This window comes from Bombyx mandarina, chromosome 07 (genome assembly GCF_030267445.1).
Source record: "Bombyx mandarina strain Sakado chromosome 07, ASM3026744v2".
NCBI classification, from domain to species: Eukaryota; Metazoa; Arthropoda; class Insecta; order Lepidoptera; family Bombycidae; genus Bombyx; species Bombyx mandarina.
Genome location: NC_143214.1, coordinates 13,318,190 through 13,338,655, shown reverse-complemented (window position 1 = coordinate 13,338,655; position 20,466 = coordinate 13,318,190). Strand labels below are relative to the sequence as shown.

The 20,466-nt window shown below is 35.6% G+C and overlaps 3 protein-coding genes across 10 annotated transcripts in view; 1 reads left to right on the top strand and 2 right to left on the bottom strand.

Moving 5' to 3' along the window:
- Positions 1-20,466, top strand: part of LOC114251819 (dystrophin, isoforms A/C/F/G/H) — a 480,975-nt gene that overhangs the window by 268,997 nt on the left and 191,512 nt on the right. The window lies entirely within an intron of this gene.
- LOC149502750 (uncharacterized) lies at positions 279-2,297 on the bottom strand. The gene is made up of 4 exons (XM_089728891.1): positions 1,963-2,297; positions 1,275-1,349; positions 801-958; positions 279-358 (listed from the first exon to the last, which is right to left on the bottom strand). The coding sequence occupies exons 1-4, from the start codon at positions 2,115-2,117 to the stop codon at positions 279-281; spliced, it is 468 nt and encodes a 155-aa protein (XP_089585017.1). The 5' UTR covers positions 2,118-2,297.
- LOC114251633 (uncharacterized) lies at positions 4,755-10,641 on the bottom strand. Of its 2 annotated transcripts, XR_016323354.1 has the most exons (5): positions 10,439-10,641; positions 9,975-9,998; positions 6,357-6,931; positions 5,981-6,036; positions 4,755-4,867 (listed from the first exon to the last, which is right to left on the bottom strand). XR_016323354.1 is itself a non-coding variant. In XM_089728890.1 (3 exons), exons 1-3 carry the CDS (start codon positions 10,542-10,544, stop codon positions 6,804-6,806), a joined length of 258 nt encoding a protein of 85 aa, XP_089585016.1. In that variant the 5' UTR covers positions 10,545-10,641; the 3' UTR covers positions 6,204-6,803. The 2 variants fall into 2 exon arrangements, 1 of the variants encoding a protein (XP_089585016.1); XM_089728890.1 differs by lacking the exons at positions 4,755-4,867; positions 5,981-6,036 and having other exon boundaries at positions 6,204-6,931.

Below are 20,466 nucleotides of genomic sequence, written 5' to 3'. Positions count from 1 at the left end.
AATTTAGTGGATAAAGGTCTTTGAGAGCTATTCGCGCTCATGCGACGTGTGATATTTTTTGGCGCGGCATGACCACTTACTGTTAAGTATTTAGTTTGCTGTTAACTGAGTGTCACCTGTCTGCAATGGCTACGAATGTTAAATTCCTTGTTGGACCTGTTTAGTAGCCGAAACTCATGGAATTCATAAAACTTGGGTGCCATGAGTGGAAAAAGGAAAATACTCAATATTAGAAGAAAAACAAAAAAGGCAAACATTCAAAGTATTTAATATTTAGATCATACTTTGTAATCATAGAACCAATGTCTTCCGTGATACGAATCATTCTTACAGCGGTGGTCGTATATTTTGACGAACACTGAAACATATTATAAAAATATTATTCATGCAAAATTGATACATACATATATATTATATACGACTTAAATGCAATAATCACCGACATTATTGATGATTATGGTTTCGATCCATGGCTTAAGGCCAAATGGGCCGTAAAGTTGTTTGAAATTGTGAGAAGTTTTTTTTTATATTTTAAAGCTTTGATGGGTGGACGAGCTCACAGCCCACCTGATGCTAAGTGGTTACTGGAGCCCATAGACATCTACAACGTAAACGCGCCACCCACCTTGAGATATAAGTTCTAAGGTCTCAGTATACTTACAACAGCTGCCTCAGCCTTTAATCCGAAACGCATTTCTGCTTCACGGCAGAAATAGGCGGGGTGGTGGTACCTACCCGTGCGGACTGACAAGAGGTCCTACCAGCAATGAGAAGTCTTTGAATCGTATCCTAATACTTACTGGTACCATCTTGGCAATTCCGGTACCGCATCATACATTCGCTCTTAAAGGATCTCCGGGCTCGCTGGTATGCACCACAGATCCATCTGATTCCAATGTTTTTATATTCTTTTAGCATATCGGTAGGACATGAAACGCACTTTCGGTAAAGTTTTTCCCTGGAGAGATTCAAACATATTTTCAAATTCTATAGTTAATTCACAAGTTCAATACAATTCACTTATTAAAATAAGGTTGCATTTATTCTTTAAAATCTATGAGCCTTCATTATCAGTTAAAAATAAAGGAGCGGTGAGTGTTTCTGGTCATCTATGCTAAAAGTATGCTGTGATTGTGACAGACACCACACTGTCAATGAAAAATCGTCTATGGATCAATTAACGCTAATGTGAAGACTTAATTTGACTTATATTCTAATTTGATTTTATCTTCATAAAATAGAAAACAAAATTAGGATATGTATAGTTGTCTTACGCTGATTTCCGTTCTTTTGTCTCAACAGATGAAGCTTCTGATGATGTACTACTTGAAGAACTAGACGATGAAGATCTAAATGATCATTATTAGTTAATAAATAATAAATTTTCTGATTTCAAGAAGAAATTTAACATAAAACGAGACCCAGACATAATCGAAACATCAGGGATTCACTTGCTTAATTTTTTGATGAGCGATTCTGATTCCTGATTTGGAGGTCTTACTAATCAGCGGCATGAAAGGCATTTCTCAGGGTGTTAATGGTTTGAATTTTGATATGTTGTAAAGTGGGTTCATTTCTGATCTATGACTTACAAAGTTTTGTGATTTCTATTATATTTATCCAAAATATCAAGATATTTTATTATCTTATCACAAGAGACTACTACTGGTAAAGAGGTCTGAAGGGAGAAATTTTGTAGACCAAGCTCTGGCTTAGACCTTAGGGCAGAATTACGTAAAATCTGGTGAGGTTGTGCGTCAAGTGTATCAAGGACCACTTAATTATTTGACAAAAATACCAGTTTGTACTCTAAGCATTATTATGAGCATCGAAAGTATATGCTGTTTGGCAAGTCCTACAAAAAGTAGTGGCTATCGTTCCGTAACGTACTATCGTTAAATTTGTCAGAATTACATATAGGTTCTATAATATAAATTTTGGTAAATGGATAAGTCTCCTCACATGCTGCTACTGCTGGTGTCAGTTATGCCGCTTTCTAAATCGCTTTTCCCCTCATCAGAGTCAGAAGAGTCGTCGTCGTACCAATCCGGCCCTCGGTGCTGGGCGTCATTGAATTCCGCTATGTTTTTCATTGAGTCGACGTTTTGAAGGTACATAGTGGTCAAGGTTAGGGCATCGTTTTGACATTTCGTCTGTAAAATTCCTAAAATGTGTGTTTTTTTTTAAAAGCCGCTTTTTTGAATTTTATTTGTCATATTTTTATAACCATACTGATATAGTTTGCGGTTTGTCTGCTATTATGGAGTTATCAGAAGTTAAGGATATTTAAACATGATTCCGCCCTTCGTCCTGATGTAAGTTCAAAGCCTCGAATTATTTTGAACGGTTACCTTATCATTCAAAATCATAAAAAATGGACCAAATAATGAGGTACGAACATGCATGGACTTTACAATTCAAGTACGGTATTAAAAACTAGTTATATTTTTTTTAGATTTTATCATATCAGTAATACAAGTTCATTTTCATATTCCCTAAATAAACAATATTACCTATTCTTGTGGCCTACGTGTTACTATAAACCAGTAAACTTTCAATACAAAGCGCAACTGCCTTCAAATTCAAATAAAAATGTTAAAAAGACATCACTTTGAAGCTAGCTCAGGGATTTAATAAAACTACTTCAATATTATAATGCAAAATTCTACAAAGACCTCATCACATTCCACTGCTAGAAAATTTTAAAGGATTTTATTTTTATTTTTCACTCGAATATTAACTGTTTTATCTAATGTTTTTTCTTTTAGTTAGCACATTAAATTGTTTCATTATAAATTTTGTAGATTTCCGTTTGATATTGAGATACTTTAGAATAATGAAGAAGAAATATATTTTTTGTTGGTTTCAGTCGTTCCGTGGTAACTAAGGTTTAATATACAGAGAAAGACAAGAATGTAATACACAAATAAGATATTTTTTTCCATTGTTAAGATGAATGGATGAGCTCACGCCCCACGTGGTGTTATGTTACTGCCACTCATTGAGAAATGAGTTCTAAATCTCAGTATTACAGTTCAAAAGTTGCCCCACTCTTCAAACCGTTACGCATTGTTGCTTCACCGCAGAAATAGGCACGGTGAAAGTAACTACCCTTGCAGCCTCACAAAATACCCAGCCACTAGCAAAAAACCAGTCCCTTGATGAACATTAGTTAATTTTTTATTGCTTGGATGTGTGCACGAGCTCGCGGCCCACCTGATTTTAAGTTACCGGAGCCCATAGACATCTACAACGTAAGTGCCGCCACCTACCTTGAGACGTGAGTTGTAAGGTCTCACTTTACAGTACAACGGCTGCCCCGCCTTCAAACTGAAACGTATTACTGCTTCACGGCAGAAAAAGGCAGGGTGGTGATACCTACCCGTGCGGACTCACAGGACGTCCTACCACCAGTAAATTAGATATTAGATAGAGTGATAGAAGTTTTTGTCTATATTTACGAAGCATTTTTTAAATGTAATGACTCTTTCGGTCACGTTCTAGCTTTATTCAATTGCAGCTTCTGTTTGTCGCCAGTCCTATATTCTGCCGATACCCGATGATAAAGACAATCACGACACATCTCACCTTTGTTTTCAAAAATTCTTCAGTACGTAATATAAAATTGTTTAAACATCTTTTTTTGGACTTATATAAAAAAAACCTACTTACACAGACGGCTAAGAGAAATATGTTGTAGAATAACATCGTATTTCATTGTTAATCAAGGATTATTTCTTTTCGTGTCGTAAAAATATTTATACGTACGGTAATATAAGTTTACAGTTCGTACTAAGAAATAATATGGTTTTCTTATTTTGTAACAAGGTTTTGAACATTTATTACTACTTTTAGATTACTTCTTCAATATCTCGAGTCGTATTGAAGTAAATATGAACAAATTGACATTGAAATCGAAGATACCTCATGAATGGCAAAACTATTTCAGAAATGATTTCATTAAGAGGTCTTCACTCTGAGCAGGTACATAGTTCGTCAACCAAATCATTTGAGAGTACCGGTTTTAGGAAATATTTTTTATGTAGTTGAACGGAAATAAGAGACCATGTGTATATTACTGGTGGTAGGACCTCTTGTGAGTCCGCACGGGTTGGTACACCACCTGTCTATATCAGCCGTGAAGCAATATGCGTTTCGGTTTGAAGGTGGGGCAGCCGTTTAACTATACTGAGACCTTAGAACATATTTCAAGGTGGGTGGCGCATTTACGTTGTAGATGTCTATGGACTCCGGTAACCACTTAACACAGTGGGCTGAGAGCTCGTCCATGATATATGCAGTAAAAAATCACACGTCGCTTTACAGATCTAACGATTTTGTTACTTCAAGACGAAAGCTTGTGACCCGGATGCATGTATGTGTGTGCGACAGACGAATCTTTTCAATATCCATAGTCGTTTTAATTCACTAGTTCGAAATAAATAAATAAACAATAATAAATAAATAATATTTACTACAATCACGCCACGTTAACTGGTCCCGTTATAAGTTCGTAAAGAACTGTGTTACAGGTACCAGATAACGGAATAAATATAAGATTTTTATTAACACATAAAAATATAATATAATCCATAATCCTGGGAAAAGACATTTATATTTATCATACAAATATCTCCTTGGCGGGATTCGAACCCGCGACCCCCTTGTGTAGTGACCATGTCACTTACCACTACACCAGACGGCCGTTAAATGAAAAAGAGATTTGTATTTGTTTTGCTTTATTGGGTTATATACAAAAGCGCTTTACGCTCACACAAGGCTCGGTTCCATTGTTCTTGCCAAGTCGTCGTTTAGTTGAATGTAGTTCATAGTCTTCACTCGTTTTCATCACTTTCAGTTTCTTCACCTGTAACAGTTTAATTTTCAAAATATTGTAATACACTATGTAGTTCTTGCACCACATTAACATTTGACTATTGATAACAACGAGAATTATGCTTCGTTGCAATTTGTTTCAAATAGTTGTAGTGGTTTCATTGCAAAATAGCATTAACCTCTAAGTTAATAAGGTTATTTTTGGATTTATTCTATTCCGTGAATTTATTCATGTACGTGTCGCTTATCAAGCAAATAAATGTTCGTACCGTACCGCATAGGAGGAGCGGTGCAGTTAGTGTCGTATCGTCTACTTCAAAATCCCTTGACTAGAAAATAAGCTGTTCCAATACCGATTTTGATTAATGAGATTTGTATCAAACTGGCGGCCATTGTCGTTGCAAATACATTTTATTTAATGTCGGAAGTTTACGGGCCTTTGGGCGTTGTTAAAAATACACAGTAACTTTTGACAAGGGATGTGTAACTTTGCCTCGAAATTTGTAAGGGTATATTTGGATAGAAAGGGTGTTTAATATGCATTCGTGCACATAGTACATGAATGCTAGGACTGTATGTTGATATTTGATGTAATCGAGATCAACATTGGTGATGAATGAAGATTGGTGAATGGAGGATTTAATATAAACAATATCATATATAATATATAAATCAGTAATACAGATGTAACCGGACTCTTCCAGCTATAGTTGTCGTTACTATGAACTCATATTACAGATAACGAGTAGACAGTAGAAAACTGAATCCTAAATTCGAGTCTAAGCATCAAATTTTTGCATTTTTGATTCACTCTACTATTTGTATTGCTATATTGCCCAAAGCGAGCATAGTATGTGTCACAGCCAATCTAATTTTGAATAAGCATCATATTTTATAGACAATGTAGGCAATAGGTATACCGGGATCCACCTGAATAAGGAGCGAAATAATACCAACTACTCATCGACAGTAGCCTGTTGGTATTGTGTTGGCAATGTTAATGTCGTAGACGATTGTCCCCGAGGTTTGTTTATCTATCAGTTGGAGGTATTTAATTATATATCAAGAAATGCAAAAAATATGTCAAGAATTTCCTCATTCAAGTTTATTTGTGACATTCAAAATTTGAAGTGTAATTACGTACCGGACTTAAGTATGAATTTTCCATTTCCAAGCATCTGTATTTGGTACTCGGAGAATCTGGCAATGAAAATTTTATTTATAACAGTAAATTAAATGAAAATCGAATGAATGTTAGAGCAAGATTTAGTCTACATTAATTTGTTTTTGATCAGCAAAATTCAGTTGCAATCACCGTACCAATTCACTATAGCCAAAATCTGCACATACACATTTGTACAAAGCATTTCCATGGCAGCTTATGAACACTTAAAGGACAAACATACAAAGAAATATTCATTTTTATTGATATAGATAAATGATCTCACTTATTTTTCAAATTTAATTAATCGAACAGGATTCGTAGAGCAGTGACTGTACGGAAATAATAAAACACTTACAGCCATTTACCGGACTTCCCAAATCTGTGAAGGAATCAAAGAACTTCCGTGCGAAAAAACTGGTGATTGGTACATCTGAGCCGAATATAATGGCGGTGGTACTACGTGGCCTTTAGTAACAGTGGAAGGCGCTAATTCACCACTATACTGATACTCTTTGGCATTGGATATTCGTTACCAAAAATTTGTGGAGTTGCTGTAGCAATTTGTGTCTGACTTCCATAAATAATTTCCGCTAAAGTCTCTTCCTTAGTCAATGCTGATGGGGTGTCACCGTAACTCAAATATTGACTCTGACCTGGCGCGTCACCTCGGTAAATATCTTGGGTAATTATTTGTCAGTCCAGTCCCAGGTCTGTGATCATATTGAGATACTTCAGGCCTGTATTGTAGGCATTCGATATCTGATCTTCAGTATATAATGGTTGTGTTTCAAAGCTCTGGCTACTAGATGGAAGCATGAGGCTTCTCCGAACCTTGATATTCTAAAACAGTTGGATGGCGCAAGGATAGTGAGTTGAGTTGTGATGTTTGTTCTTCTGCTTTATTTGGAGACGTGTGTACTGATATGTAACCTATAACAAACCATAGCACTATTAAAATCAAAGACATTCATACTATTGACAACGATATTAATTGGTTCTGTCAATGATCATTGTCTTAACATTTTTAGTTCTACATCTGACTTAGTTTTAAAGATCACAATAATAAGCTTAAAATAGCATAATATGTTGTTTTTGCATCCTTTAAGTTTTAATTTATAAAAAAAATATCGATTTGAAGAACACGCCATAGCATGTCGAACTGTCATTAAAACAAACGAGAAACAACTGATTTTGTTCCGCAAAAGGGGTGACAAGGGGGTGTGATAGACAATTACAATTCTGCCCCTCGATGCGGTATCTCGTTCAGGGGTGAACGAATTCTATAAATGGACAACGAGAAAACCAATACACTTAGGGAATGTTTCGCTAATAGAGTTACAATCTAGTGCTCAGCAATCAGAGGAGATGGAGCTTTTTAGAAATACGAAGACTATAACTAGAGCTAAAGTTTTAAAAAATAAGCTTAAGATTTTGAATAGTCTTGGATCATTTTAAATCACATTATTATGTTTTCTTTTTCTTTTATTGCTTATGGTAGACGAGCTCAAAGCCCACCTGGTGTTAATTGGTTACTGGAGCCCATAGACATCCACAACGTAAATGCGCCACCCACCTTGAGATATAAGTTCTAAGTTCTCAATTATAGTTACAACGGCTGCCCCATACCTCAAACCGAAACGCATTACTGCTTCACGGCAGAAATAGGCAAAGTGGTGGTACCCGCCCGCGCGGACTCACAAGAGGTCCTACCACCAGTGGAAGGTAAAATTCATGTAAAAACTAGCTGTAGTTTCTGAAGTACAGAATATTCAAAGTAACAAGTAATTAATACTGTATATTGACTACCTTGATAACTTCAAATGGGTGTATTTGATTGTATTTAATGTCGTAAGACGTCAGACTAAGTTTGCATTTCGTTTGACATAGGTTTGGGCAAATTTAGCACGAGTTCCCAAACATAGTTGTATGCTTATAAAGAATGTATCACTTCGCTGTGTCCATTTCAAATCTTCCTATTAGTGGTTGACTGTTCCATTTTTGTCTTCGTGTGATTACTATATAGATATAACTATAATATATCTATAATATTATATCTATCTATCTATCTATGTAAAATAAGCAAATATACTTTTCTACATTGTTTGTGAATAGATTTATTTTTTTCTATTAATTATTGACGTACTTTAGCATCAATAAACATATTGTTTGGGAGAATTTAAATATTTTAGACAAAAAAGAAAATCTTACAAATAAAATTGCTTTAGTTTGTAAATTTTTTCTTCTAAATGGGTGATTTTCTTTTTACAATCTAGTGTTAACAATCAGTGCTTTGTTTAAACCTACCATTTCTTATTAACCTAATACTTTAACCCTTCGCGTCCTAAGACTGATGTAAGACTAAATTATCATATGTCCAATACGTGTAGACTCTGGCCTTCAACGGGTTAAAAGTAATTCATAAGGGTATTGGCTTATTTAAAACGTAGTTCATGCTTTTCAACTACAAGTAAGAGTCCTAAAAAAAAGACCAGCCTTCAAAGCTATCTCAGTGTAGTCTGTACATTATCTATGAGTGTGATTTAAGATTAATTTCCCGGGTTCTTCATTTCGCCAGTTAATGTTTGTAATTAATTTATAGACGGTTGAATCATGTTTATCAACATTACATTTGCACTAATGTGCTGTTAACTTGTCTGAATAATTAAATCAACAAAAACCGGTTAAAACCAATTAATTTTGAAGCAGGTTATATAATGCAGCAGATAACCATTCATTTAGACCGGTCGTAAACCGACTGCATCGGCTCCCGGGCGTACGGACGGCTTTACGTACACGTGTCAATTTTGACACTCGTGTCGTGCGCCACCGTAAATTTTAACTTTTATTCAGTTTTAACTGTCCGATGTTGTAAGGTTTATAACTCGGTTTTTTAAAACCGTTGTTTGTTTTTGTTTTGTTTTGTAGTAACAGCAAATACTTTTGATATTTCGGGCGGCGCCCCGAGTCTGTCATTACAGTTATGACAGAATACGGCAGCGAATGCGGTCTGTCATTGACAACGGCTTTGACTCCTTTAGTAACTCCTAACTAAGAATTCAAAAGCACCAATAGGGTTATCGATGATTACTTCATGAAATACTTTATACACGAAAATCATAAGGATCTTAGCCTCATTGAACTTTCATCATGTAACCCCCGCTATGACAGTAACTGTGATGGGAACCATATGATCTCCCTGCAGTCGCAATTATAACAAATCTCTATTGCTCGACTATTGGCCGATAGTTCCAGAACCAGTACCTTACGAACTTTTGGCATAACTGTAATGAAATTGCAGCGGTATAGTAAATAAGAGTACTGTTAGTTACTGATCGCGGCTATATATAGACTTACCAGGAACTGCGGGCGCTGCTGTGGAATAAACAATGTTAGAAATATTATACATATAATCACGCAGGGACTTCTTAAACTTTTAAAATTTTGTGCTTTCAGGAATGTTTTAGTTATTATATATGCTAGCATTATATTGCTTATTTCTGTCTTGAAAGTTCATGTGCCCATGGGCACAACAGCAGTACTGCAAGGCAATAAAATATACGATATCGTGTATCCAAGATTGGAAGGGGGATGTAAATTGTGCTTTTCATAAGCTACAGTAGCATCAACACGTACATTGCTCTCGTGTCACCAATGTGTCACCAATTCATTAAACAAATTTATAGAAGAACACTTACGAGTATAGACAGGAGCGGCTGTTACTGTTAAAAAAAAGATGTCGTCAAGTCCAACAAATTCAGACATTGCATTTTTTTGGATTTTGTCGTGGAAGTCAATTGTAAGCAATTGTTAAGTACCTACGTATTTCATTAGAAAATTGGTACCTGCCCGAGATTGGAACACCGTTGCATCGATAGATACAAAAGCACCAGATGTGTACTTTAGGCCACGACGACTTGAATTACTAACTGTATTAACCGTTAAGATATATTGAGATCGATTCCCTCGGACTTACCCGTAGACGCTTGCCCATCATAACCTGGAATCAAACAGGCTTACTGATTTTTAATTAGCATATACATTGGTGTAGGCTTCAGTAAACGCGTAGGCGTATCAGGCTTTTATATTTCGGATATAAAATCGTTTTTTTTTACAACACCTTGAGTTTGCGGGCAAATTGGGATTAGTTCATAATTTAGATGATCTTCGAATAAATCTAGCATTTCAGTGTCTTTAGCGACTTTCATGAAAGTTTTTTGAAAAAAGTCCTAGTTTATACGAATTAGAATCATGACCATACTCTTGGTTTGTTAAGGTACTAAACTGCACTAATATGTTTTAAGATGGCAACTTGTGCGCAAAGTGAAGTTCTTAATACATGTGCCATAGTTACTTTAAATGATGATCCGCCTGTGATTTTTTTCAAAACAGAAATTAATAATTATTGATCTTAAAATATATCTTTAAAAATCAACTTACAGCAAGATTTCTTAGTGTAACAGTTGACTTCTATGGTGACGTGGCCGACCGTGATCTCTTCAGTGCAAACGCACATCAAACATTCGTCCCAAGGATGCTGGAACATTTGCTTGGGGGTGAAAGGATGGCAGGATTCATCTGTCAAGTTTTTTATTGTCAAGTCTTTATTAACTGGTGTAGAACAATCGTTCGTCGTCTATTAAACGGAGCTCAAAACCACACATGATCATTCCCCTCTCTGAAACATTATGGTAACAACACAACCTCATTGAATTAGCTGTTATAATTCCTGATTGAAACGCTCAGTTATTTTCAGCTACAAAAACTAGGACGATATGTGGAAACGCATCCATGCTGTCAAAAAGTGTCAGTTAGAGCAGAGTATATTTAGAACATATATTTAAGTCAAATTGCTGTCAAATTCCATATAGCTAGAATGATATAATTAGCACGGTACATAAGTCTGCAAGGAGATACGATCGTATTACCTGCTTTTTCTGTGAACCAAACAATGCTTATTATGGGAGTTATCGACGAAATTCCCATGCACTCATAGTGTACACTCTACATACACCTTATTCTCTCCACGTCACTGCCGTCATTCAATTTGAGACAAGAATGCGAATCTCAATGTATTTCTAATGGCTGCTCTATTATCCAAAACGAAAGACTTGACTGCTTCATGGCAAAGCAGGCAAGATAGTATTACTACCCGTGCGGGCTTATTTGTTATTCGTAAGTTCTATTTTAAAGTTAATTAGATAGTAATAAGAAAATATAAGGAAATAGTAATATGCAAAACTAAAACAAATAGATTCTGCAAATGTTATTCCACGCGTAACTATATAATCATAACATAATACTCACGGGGCTTTGGACCAGTACGGCCCAGGGCTAATGAGGTTGGCACGGCAGCATCGGTCCTGTGCCATGGGAGTGCTTACAGATGGCCGACCTGCTAATCACACTTTATTATACAAAGGGAGTCTGTTTGTCTTCAGGATTACAAAGCGACGCTGAATGAACTGCCTGCAAGAAGCTGTTGTACAACGCTAACACGAACGCCCATTATGTACCTTTTAAGTTAAATTGGACGAGAAAGTTGAGTTGTTCAGTTGTAAGCCTATAGGGGCTTCTTTGGCCCGTCGATACTGTGTATGCGTCGTTAACGGACGCTGAAAGAGCTTGTTGTACCGCTTTTACTCTGTATACTGCTAAGTGTTCCTTGGCTAGGTGTCTTCAAGTGCATTTCAAAGAGTTTATTAATACTCTGGTTCCCTACTGAAATTCATTCACGTGCTACTGTTAGTCCTGTAGTATTCTCTTTTGGATATAATACCAATACAATCAAGATAAAGTTTTATGGCGAGATTAAGGTTCTTAATTAAAAATGGCCACAAAACGTATTATGTTAAGTTAATCCGATCCGAAGCTTATCCGATTACCGATTAATTATGGATTTTGTTAATTGATCTAAACTTACTCGTAGGCATACTGTCAGCGATGGTGGACGTTATGTGGGAACTCTGGAACCGGTGATAGCGTTGACGGCGTTGGGTCACTGGGGGAGTTGTGACACGCAATTAGCACATGCTAGTTTTAAGATTTAACTGCTTATACTCAACACTGAAGCGAGCAATACAAATGTTCATTGACCATTATAAGATTTTCATTAGTCAATAATAATCTCACGATCACTTGGGCTAAAAACGTTTTTTTGGTCAGTTAATTCTTCAGATGCAGTCACAGGTGGGCACGGTTACTTGTCAGCAAATGATTGAACGCAATACAAGTATTTACTCACACATCCAGCAATAGCCACACAACTAATTTCGATTCGCTGAATTTCTTATGCATTTGCAGATTTTGCATGTGTCAGTGGGATGGGGGAAGTCCACGTTTGCTGGGAGCCTTTCGCAGGTTGGATCTATTTAAGTTACAGGAAAATAATCATACATAGTATAAAAAAGTCGCTTCTCTGTCTCTATATCTGTCCCTATGTATGTTTAAATCTTTAAAACTACGCGACGGATTTTGATGCGGTTTTTTTAATAGATAGAGTGATTGAAGAGGAAGGTTTATATGTATAATCACATCCATTAAATAGTGGAGAATCAATAAAATTACAATTTCCGAAGCGAAACGAGGGCGGGTCGCTAGTAATAAATAAATAGAACAGTTTTAAGGGGTTGTATGACATTACGTATAATTACATGACATGATAATAATATGTTTGAAGCTACTAAAACTTCAAAACTCGTATACATTTTGTTAATTACATAAAAGGTTTCCAGAATCCACGTACGAATTTTCCGTGCACAATTCTTCTCGTTAATTAAAGCAAATATTGTTAATAAACGAAAGTTAATTGGGTAGTACTTTGGTCGTAAGCTGACGCGGTTTAAGTTGTTTTTTTTTTTTTGTTAATATAAATTAATCTCTATTGTTTCATGTAGCGCAATTATAATGAATGATACAGAAGCTTTTTTTTATAAACCACACTTTATCTGTTCCCATGATAAGTTCGTAAAGAACTTGTGTTACAGGTACCAGATAACGGAAATAAATGTAAGATTTTTATTATACACATACATATATTTAATATACATCCATACCCTGAAAATACATTTATATTTATTATACAAATATCTTCCCGTGGCGGGATTCGAACCCGCGACCCCTTGTGTAGTGACCATGTCACTTACCACTACACCAGACGACCGTCAAGTTTGTTAAGTTGTTTAAAGTATTTTATATGTAGCGATATACACAGCTCTTTGTGGTCGTTTTGTGTTTGATAGTGCACATGGATGGTATTTAATGATTAAAAGCGTAAATAGATACTCACATGGAGTTGGAAATGGCACATCAGGATAGTAGCTGAAAATAGAAACACGAAGTTAAATAATTAAAAGGCAAAGAGTTGGTAAAATCTCAATAAATAAAAAATCTGAGCATTTGGTTGGTTTATTCTACCTCTAAACAAAATCGAATCTAAATAACTAATAGAGACGTTCTTTATCGAATCCTTATTTCAGTGAATGCTGATGCTTGTTATTCATTGAAATTTTATTAAAAATAAAAAGTAAAGCATAAATGTAGAGACCGATGACCTCTCTATGCAGCTGATAACTCTATAAATTTTATGTATCCAGTGAATCAGTATGACAATTCTGTGCAGAAGCCATCCTCAGAACTGAACAACTCTGATTTTGACATTCACTCGACTCAGCGAAGTGTTTACTTCCAGTAGGTTGATTACAGTTAATGTCTAACTGAATTAACGTTTGTTAACAATTGAACATAAATTTTTAAAAATAGTAATAGTCATTCAAACTTTTAAAAAAAAGTGAATATATGGAGAACACGGATTGATGCCACAGTATGACATGCTATGACGACGAAGCCATCACATTTTCCGTCCTGGATAGCCGTTATTCAACTGCAACTAAGACTTTATCCATCATCTGCTCATTGACATATATCAAAAACTATAACAAGTCAACTCTAAAGATTAATTTGTTTCGTTAGTTAATATTCATGTTTAATTTAATATCATTTAAGAGTCCTTGGGTAATTGGTCCATCACTATTTTACCGAAATTTACATAATTTAAAAAAAAGAGGGGGTATGTGTCAGAATTGACGCAAATCAACTATCTACATCCAATACATAATTAATAGATTCGAAACGTCTACAGATCCGAATTGTTATTCTCTCTCTCTCCCTTTTTAGTACATCAAATATAAAAATCACAAGCCCAAGTTGTGAAGCTTGTTGTCTGTGGAAGGTGCTGATACTCAAACTGGAAATACAGAACTCTTCTAGTAAGTTTGTCTGACACTTACGACAGCTTCGTCCCAAGACTGTTAGAAGTTTCAAGCCAAAATTAATCTGATATATAGCGGAAAGTTGTCATGGTATTTTAAAACTAATAATAAGAAATGAAAAGGATGTAGACCCGATACTGTCAAGCACTAGTTGTACTTGCCGCGTGTTTGGGGCTTGAAGTAGTGAAAACTTATCGTGTACTGCAGTACTTACGTAATGTAGATTCCGGTTTTAAAACTGAAAAACATATGCAATTAAATATTGGAAATTTCCTTTTCAATTAAAAACCTTAATTAATTCGTATTTAATTAGTATCTAAGCTTCATGGTCTTAGCTACGTTGTAGATATTCTTCGTAATTTAAGTTAATTTTGTTGTTTCTTTTAGTAAGACGATGAGATAATTTTAGTTTTAAATTTTAAATTTTTTTTTATGTTCAGTTATAAAAAGTGAAATTTAAATATTTCACAGGAACAATATCATCGGCACTAGACAGTCTAGTTATTTATTGTAGTCTTTAGCCTATGCTGACAAAGCATATAACTTTCGTCCATTATAATACACTGTTCAAGCTAACAGCAGTAACTGTGGTAGGACCTCTTATGAATCCGCACGATAGTACACCCTCTATCTATTTCTGCGTGAAGCGGTAACGCGTTTCGGTTTGAAGGGCCGTTGTAACTCTACTGAAACCTTAGAATTCATATCTCAAGGTGGTGGCGGCATTTACCTTTTAGAATTTTATGGGTTCTGGTAACCACTTAACATCAGTGGCTGTGAGCTCGTCCACATTACAATTAAAATGAGATAGACTTTGCAATTGATTCAATTCGATCTTCATCTCAGCATGTGTAGCGGCATTAACGCAGTTGCAGTAATTCCTTATTATGAGCTTGACCGTGCGTTCACAGCAGAGAACAGAAAAAGGACAGACATATAAGCCGTTAAAATATTTTTTGAAAATTAAGATACCACATTCAAAATTTCTTGACATTTGATCTGAGCATTAACACGTCCGTCAGCATCGATGGTCTCCACACAATGCAAACCTGACACGGTTCAAGGGATTTTCGAAGACATAACCTTGGGGTAGTGGACTGCATGTCACTGTAATCAAGAGTGAGTACTGATTAGCTTAGATAACACAGAGAGAGCATACGTCATTATGAGTATCTTAATAGCAGAACTTGTAGCTATTAAAATGTGCAAAATGGTCTTCATAGATTTATAGATACAGAGATTTTTATTTTGAATTATAAAAATCAAAATGTATCCCAAACTGTGGTTAAGACTTTTTACTGGTGGTAGGACCTCTTGGGAGTCCGCGCGGGTAGTACCATCACCTGCTTATTTCTGCCGTGAAGCAGTAATGCGTTTCGGTTTGAAGGGTGGGGCAGCCGTCGTAACTATACTTGAGACCTTAGAACTTATATTCAAGGTGGTGGCGCATTTACGTTGAAGATGTCTATGGGCTCCAGTCACCACTTAACATCAGGTGGGCTGTGAGCTGTCCACCCATCTAAGTAATAAAAAAAAAGACAAGAAACATCTTGATTCTAGATATAATTTATTTTGCTAAATACAAAATCCATACGTCATGTTCAGGTCAAATACCTCTTGGATAGGAGCTGGTGATGTGGTCGAGACAACTGGTTCGCTACAGCATTGTACACCATCACACTTAGTACAGATTGGATGCACGACTCCGGCACTGTTGATGCAGGCACAAACAAGACACTGATACATCGGTGTCCAAAGTTTGTATATCTCCCCTTCTTTTTGACAGGTTATTTTGCTTTTGATATCTGGAAAAGTGGATGCTGTTGAGTGCGAGTATTATTTACAGTTCTGCAACTGTTCAGTAATAAATTAAAGGGAGTAGTTACACGTTGAAAATTGGTTTAGCGTTTATTTGTGATTGATTCATATATTTTAGTTTTTGTATACTGTCAATTCAAAAGTCAGTTTTGAAAAAGCATTTATCCTTAAAATAGTGACTGATCCTTGATTATCAAAGAAGCGATGTGAGAATCTACAATCTCTTTCATTCCACTTTTGATGGAATGTGTTTGTATAGTGCCAAATTTAAATGTAAAAATTAAACTCATATAAACTACCACACATATCAAAAACTTACCTTGTATCAAATGAGGTATATGTATTCATTGGCTGATATCAATCTCAAATAAGATTCTGTGGAAACAAACGTCCAAAAAATGTAAAATAAATTAATAAGTTTTCAATATTGGAAACTATATTATTATGATAACCCGCATTGGCAACGACCGCGATGAGTGCTTTATAAATAAATACATGGCATTAACGACACAATTGATTACAGTAAATAATATTTACTGCGGGGGAACATAGTTAACGTGCTCATGAGCGAAGCGCTGCTGTCACCCTCGTAGTCGCTGATTCGAAAATGGACATGTGCCAAAATTCTGTGACTTGTGGGCCATAACATGAATTTGGTCACGAGATATGAAATTTTGACATTATTAAAATAACGACTGGGTGCGTCCTTTAGTTTTAGTTAGTCGTCTACTTAAAAAAAAACTGGCGACTTTTCTATTGCGACCTATTTGTTGCTTTTTCGCGAATATATAGCATTCAAGTTGTGGCTTTTATTCAGTGAATCTCAGGCCAACGACATCAAAGTAAAATAATCTACATGGTTGCGATGGTACTTACGTTGTGTTGGTTGGGTTTTGGCCGACGGTGAGATCAGTACTTTATCTTCTTCGTGATTGGGAATCTTATCAATATACGTTGGAGATGAAGAGACTATATACTTTGATAGATTATCTTGAGTGAAATAGTTGGTTTAATATTCTGCATGTTGGCTGCTTGCTGTAAGCCGGGATGTAACTACCACTTTCAAATAATGTTTGTGAAGTGGAAGGATTTTTGCTGATAAGATTTAAGTCATCTCCTTGTGTACTTGTTGCATGGTAATGAGGACTTACGCTTTGTAAATTTTCACCATTGTGAAGTGTATATCCTTTTTCAAAAGCACTGTTTAAAACAGAATTCAAATGGTTTTTGGATCCAGTGTTAAAACCAGGAGATGACTGCTGAAGAAGATGGCTGTAACGTGGATTGGAGTCCATATGTGTCTGTCCAGAATTTAAATCAGTAGAATATATTACAGCTGGTGGCATTTCCTTATTAGACTGATCGGCCGCTAAATTTCTGATCAAATTATTATACTGGCTCCCAGTAGTAATACCGAGATCATGAAGTAGTGTTGTTAACAATTCGTGCTTAGACTGATCTGATTTCGATCCTATTTGACTGATTTTATTAGAATATAGAGTGTCGGAATTTTCAACTGCAGAGTGAAGCACTCCTGATGACGATTTTTTCTGAGCCTGGTCAGTATTTAATACTAAATTGCTGCCTAAATGAGGCTGTGAAGTTGGAAGAGAGCTTAGAATGGCTAATGTAAACCTTGATTTGATTGGTCAGCATTAGGTCCTAAATTACTGATCATATTAGAATATAGAGCTCCCGTATTAGCTCCATGAATAATTGCTGCTAATTCTCTATTAGCCTTATCCGTGTTTGATCCCAAATTATTTATTAAATTTGGATATTGGGTACCAACATTGTGTTCATAGAATTGAGTATTGCTGATGAGTACTCTTTACTAAATGGATCAGTATTGGAGCCTAAATTGCTGATTAGATTGGAATATTGAGTTCCGGTATTAGTGCCAAAGGAATAAAGTTTATTAGGTGACATTTCCTTGTTCAGTTTATCAATATTGGGTCCTGAATTGCCGATAAAGTTTGGATATTGAGTACCGATTGAAGTATGGATTGCTGACAATAATTCATTATCAGAATTTTCAATATTGTCGCAAAATTATTAAATGTACTAGGATACTGTATGCCACTATTAGCTCCTATTGCATATACCTTTGATCTTGACAATTCCTTTGGTTGATCAGAAGCAAGCCCAATATTATTTATTAAGTTAGATTCGGCTTTAACGCCATGATTATTAAAAAATGTGAGTTATCTTTTTGAAATTGATCAACATTTTTCCTAAATTATTGACTGCATTTGAAAACTGAACACCTTGTTTTTTGCCAAGAGAATAAAGTACTGCTGAAGGAACTTCAGGGTTGGATGTTCAGCTTTTGAGGATGGATTATTCAGCATTACAGTATATTGTGTTTCGTCGGTCTTTGAGTGCGTGAGGAGATCATTATTGTGGAGCTGAGGTTCTGATGCTGTCGATCCGTAATAGTAAGATATGTACTGTCCAGCTCCGCTGCAGCTTTTCTTGAGCCTGTTCTGCTTCAAAAGATAAAGTACCAATTAGTTTAGATTTCAAGTCATCGATCACTTGTTTGATGTTTTCAATCTTTTCAGGAGTCCTAGTCGACTAAGGCTTCCAATTCTTAAGCCATTTTCTCCTGTGTCTATATCTTCGTTGTTGAGGTCTGGGTCGATATAGGTGAGTTGAACTCAAATAACTTTGAATCTCTCAAGGCTTCAGCTAGTGGAGAACCTGTGTAATTGTTATGAAGGTTATACGAAAAAAATAAACAAAATACTTATTTTTACAAATTGCTTAAGAAGCAAATGTAGACAGGCGATTGTCAATGTTAATAATTTTTTTTAAAGCAGGATTCTTTCTGTTCTGATTGTATTTATTACTATACTATTTAATAGAAATTATGAAAAATACTACATTCAATTCCTCTATTTATTAAATATTATGTACTTTTTTTATTGCTCAGATGAGTGGACGACCTGTTTTAAGTGGTTACTGGAGCCCTTAGACATCTACAACGTAAATGCCCACCCACCTTGAGATATAAGTTCTAAGGTCTCAGTATAGTCACAACGGCTGCCCCATCCTTCAAACCGAAACGCATTAATGCTTCACGGCAGAAATAAGCGAGTGTGGTATGTACCCGTGCGGACTCACAACTACAACACTCCTACCACCAGTAAAAAGCTGAATAAACTTATTATTTCGAAAAAAATGACATAAGTTATAAGCCTGACTCTAAAATTTTGGTCTGCCTCCCTCATTCTAGCCTTACTCGATACAGCCTCTATTTCTGGCTCATTGCATTCCAATTCGAAGGTTTTTGAGTAAATTTAGCACAGCTTAGCTTCCGCTTTTATGAGTAACAGATGGTCGCAGTAAGCACGATGTAGTGTATCCATAAACTCTGGCAATCACTAACACTAAATTGACTAACCACTTTAATGGTCAGTCATACCGGAAAACTCACCCAGTTTGTTGATCCGGATCTTTCGGAGAACGTCCCTGAACTATTGTCATCTCCTGTAAATCGTACAGTTAATGGAAATATAAACGTATATTCGTATAAATCTGCGTAAATATACTAAAGTATACTGGTACCGATTTCATTCCTATCTCCGGTTATTCTTTATAGAATCAATATTTTTTATTATTTTAAATGGGTGGATTGAGATGTGCGAAAATTTTAGGATTCGCATGTTTCTAATGTGCATTACATATGGTCCGACGCCCGACACAATAATCCTGTTTTAACTAATTATATAAAATCCTATGTTTAACTAAATAGCCTGTACTGTTTCGTATAAATAAACTACATACGTGAGTGCTCATGAACAATTAAGTCTTAACTAGAGGTCCCGCGGTATCGAAATTCGACTATAATAATTGGAATTATAAGTTGTACACTATTATGATTGTATTTATACTTCTATAATCACAAATTTTGCCAAGACTACACTATTAAAAATATTAACAAAGACAAACAATATTTAATCTCAATTTGACCACAGACGTCAAGAACAAAAGTTTGACAATAAATAGTATGCATGCGTGTGTGCGTCAAATACATGGTATGTAGTGTGTGTAATGTTTTCTTATTGATTTAATGTTTCTTTTATGCATTATTTTAAAAGATATTAGCATTGTACACTTCTTCTCTATATTCTCTATAAGTGTGGAAATTTCATACTCCTCCGTCCGCGCAATTTTCATAAAAAGGGATACAAAGTCTTTGCTTCACGTATTTATATATCTTAATGTTATGTTTATAAACTGAAACGGTGTCTTACCAAAGCTATGATCATCAGGAATATCTTTAGTTTCACACATAAAAAGGATAGCCAGGAAGCAAAAGCTTCTAGCCGTAAGCTCCTTCATAATTTAGACTTCACTACCTTAGACTAAATGAAC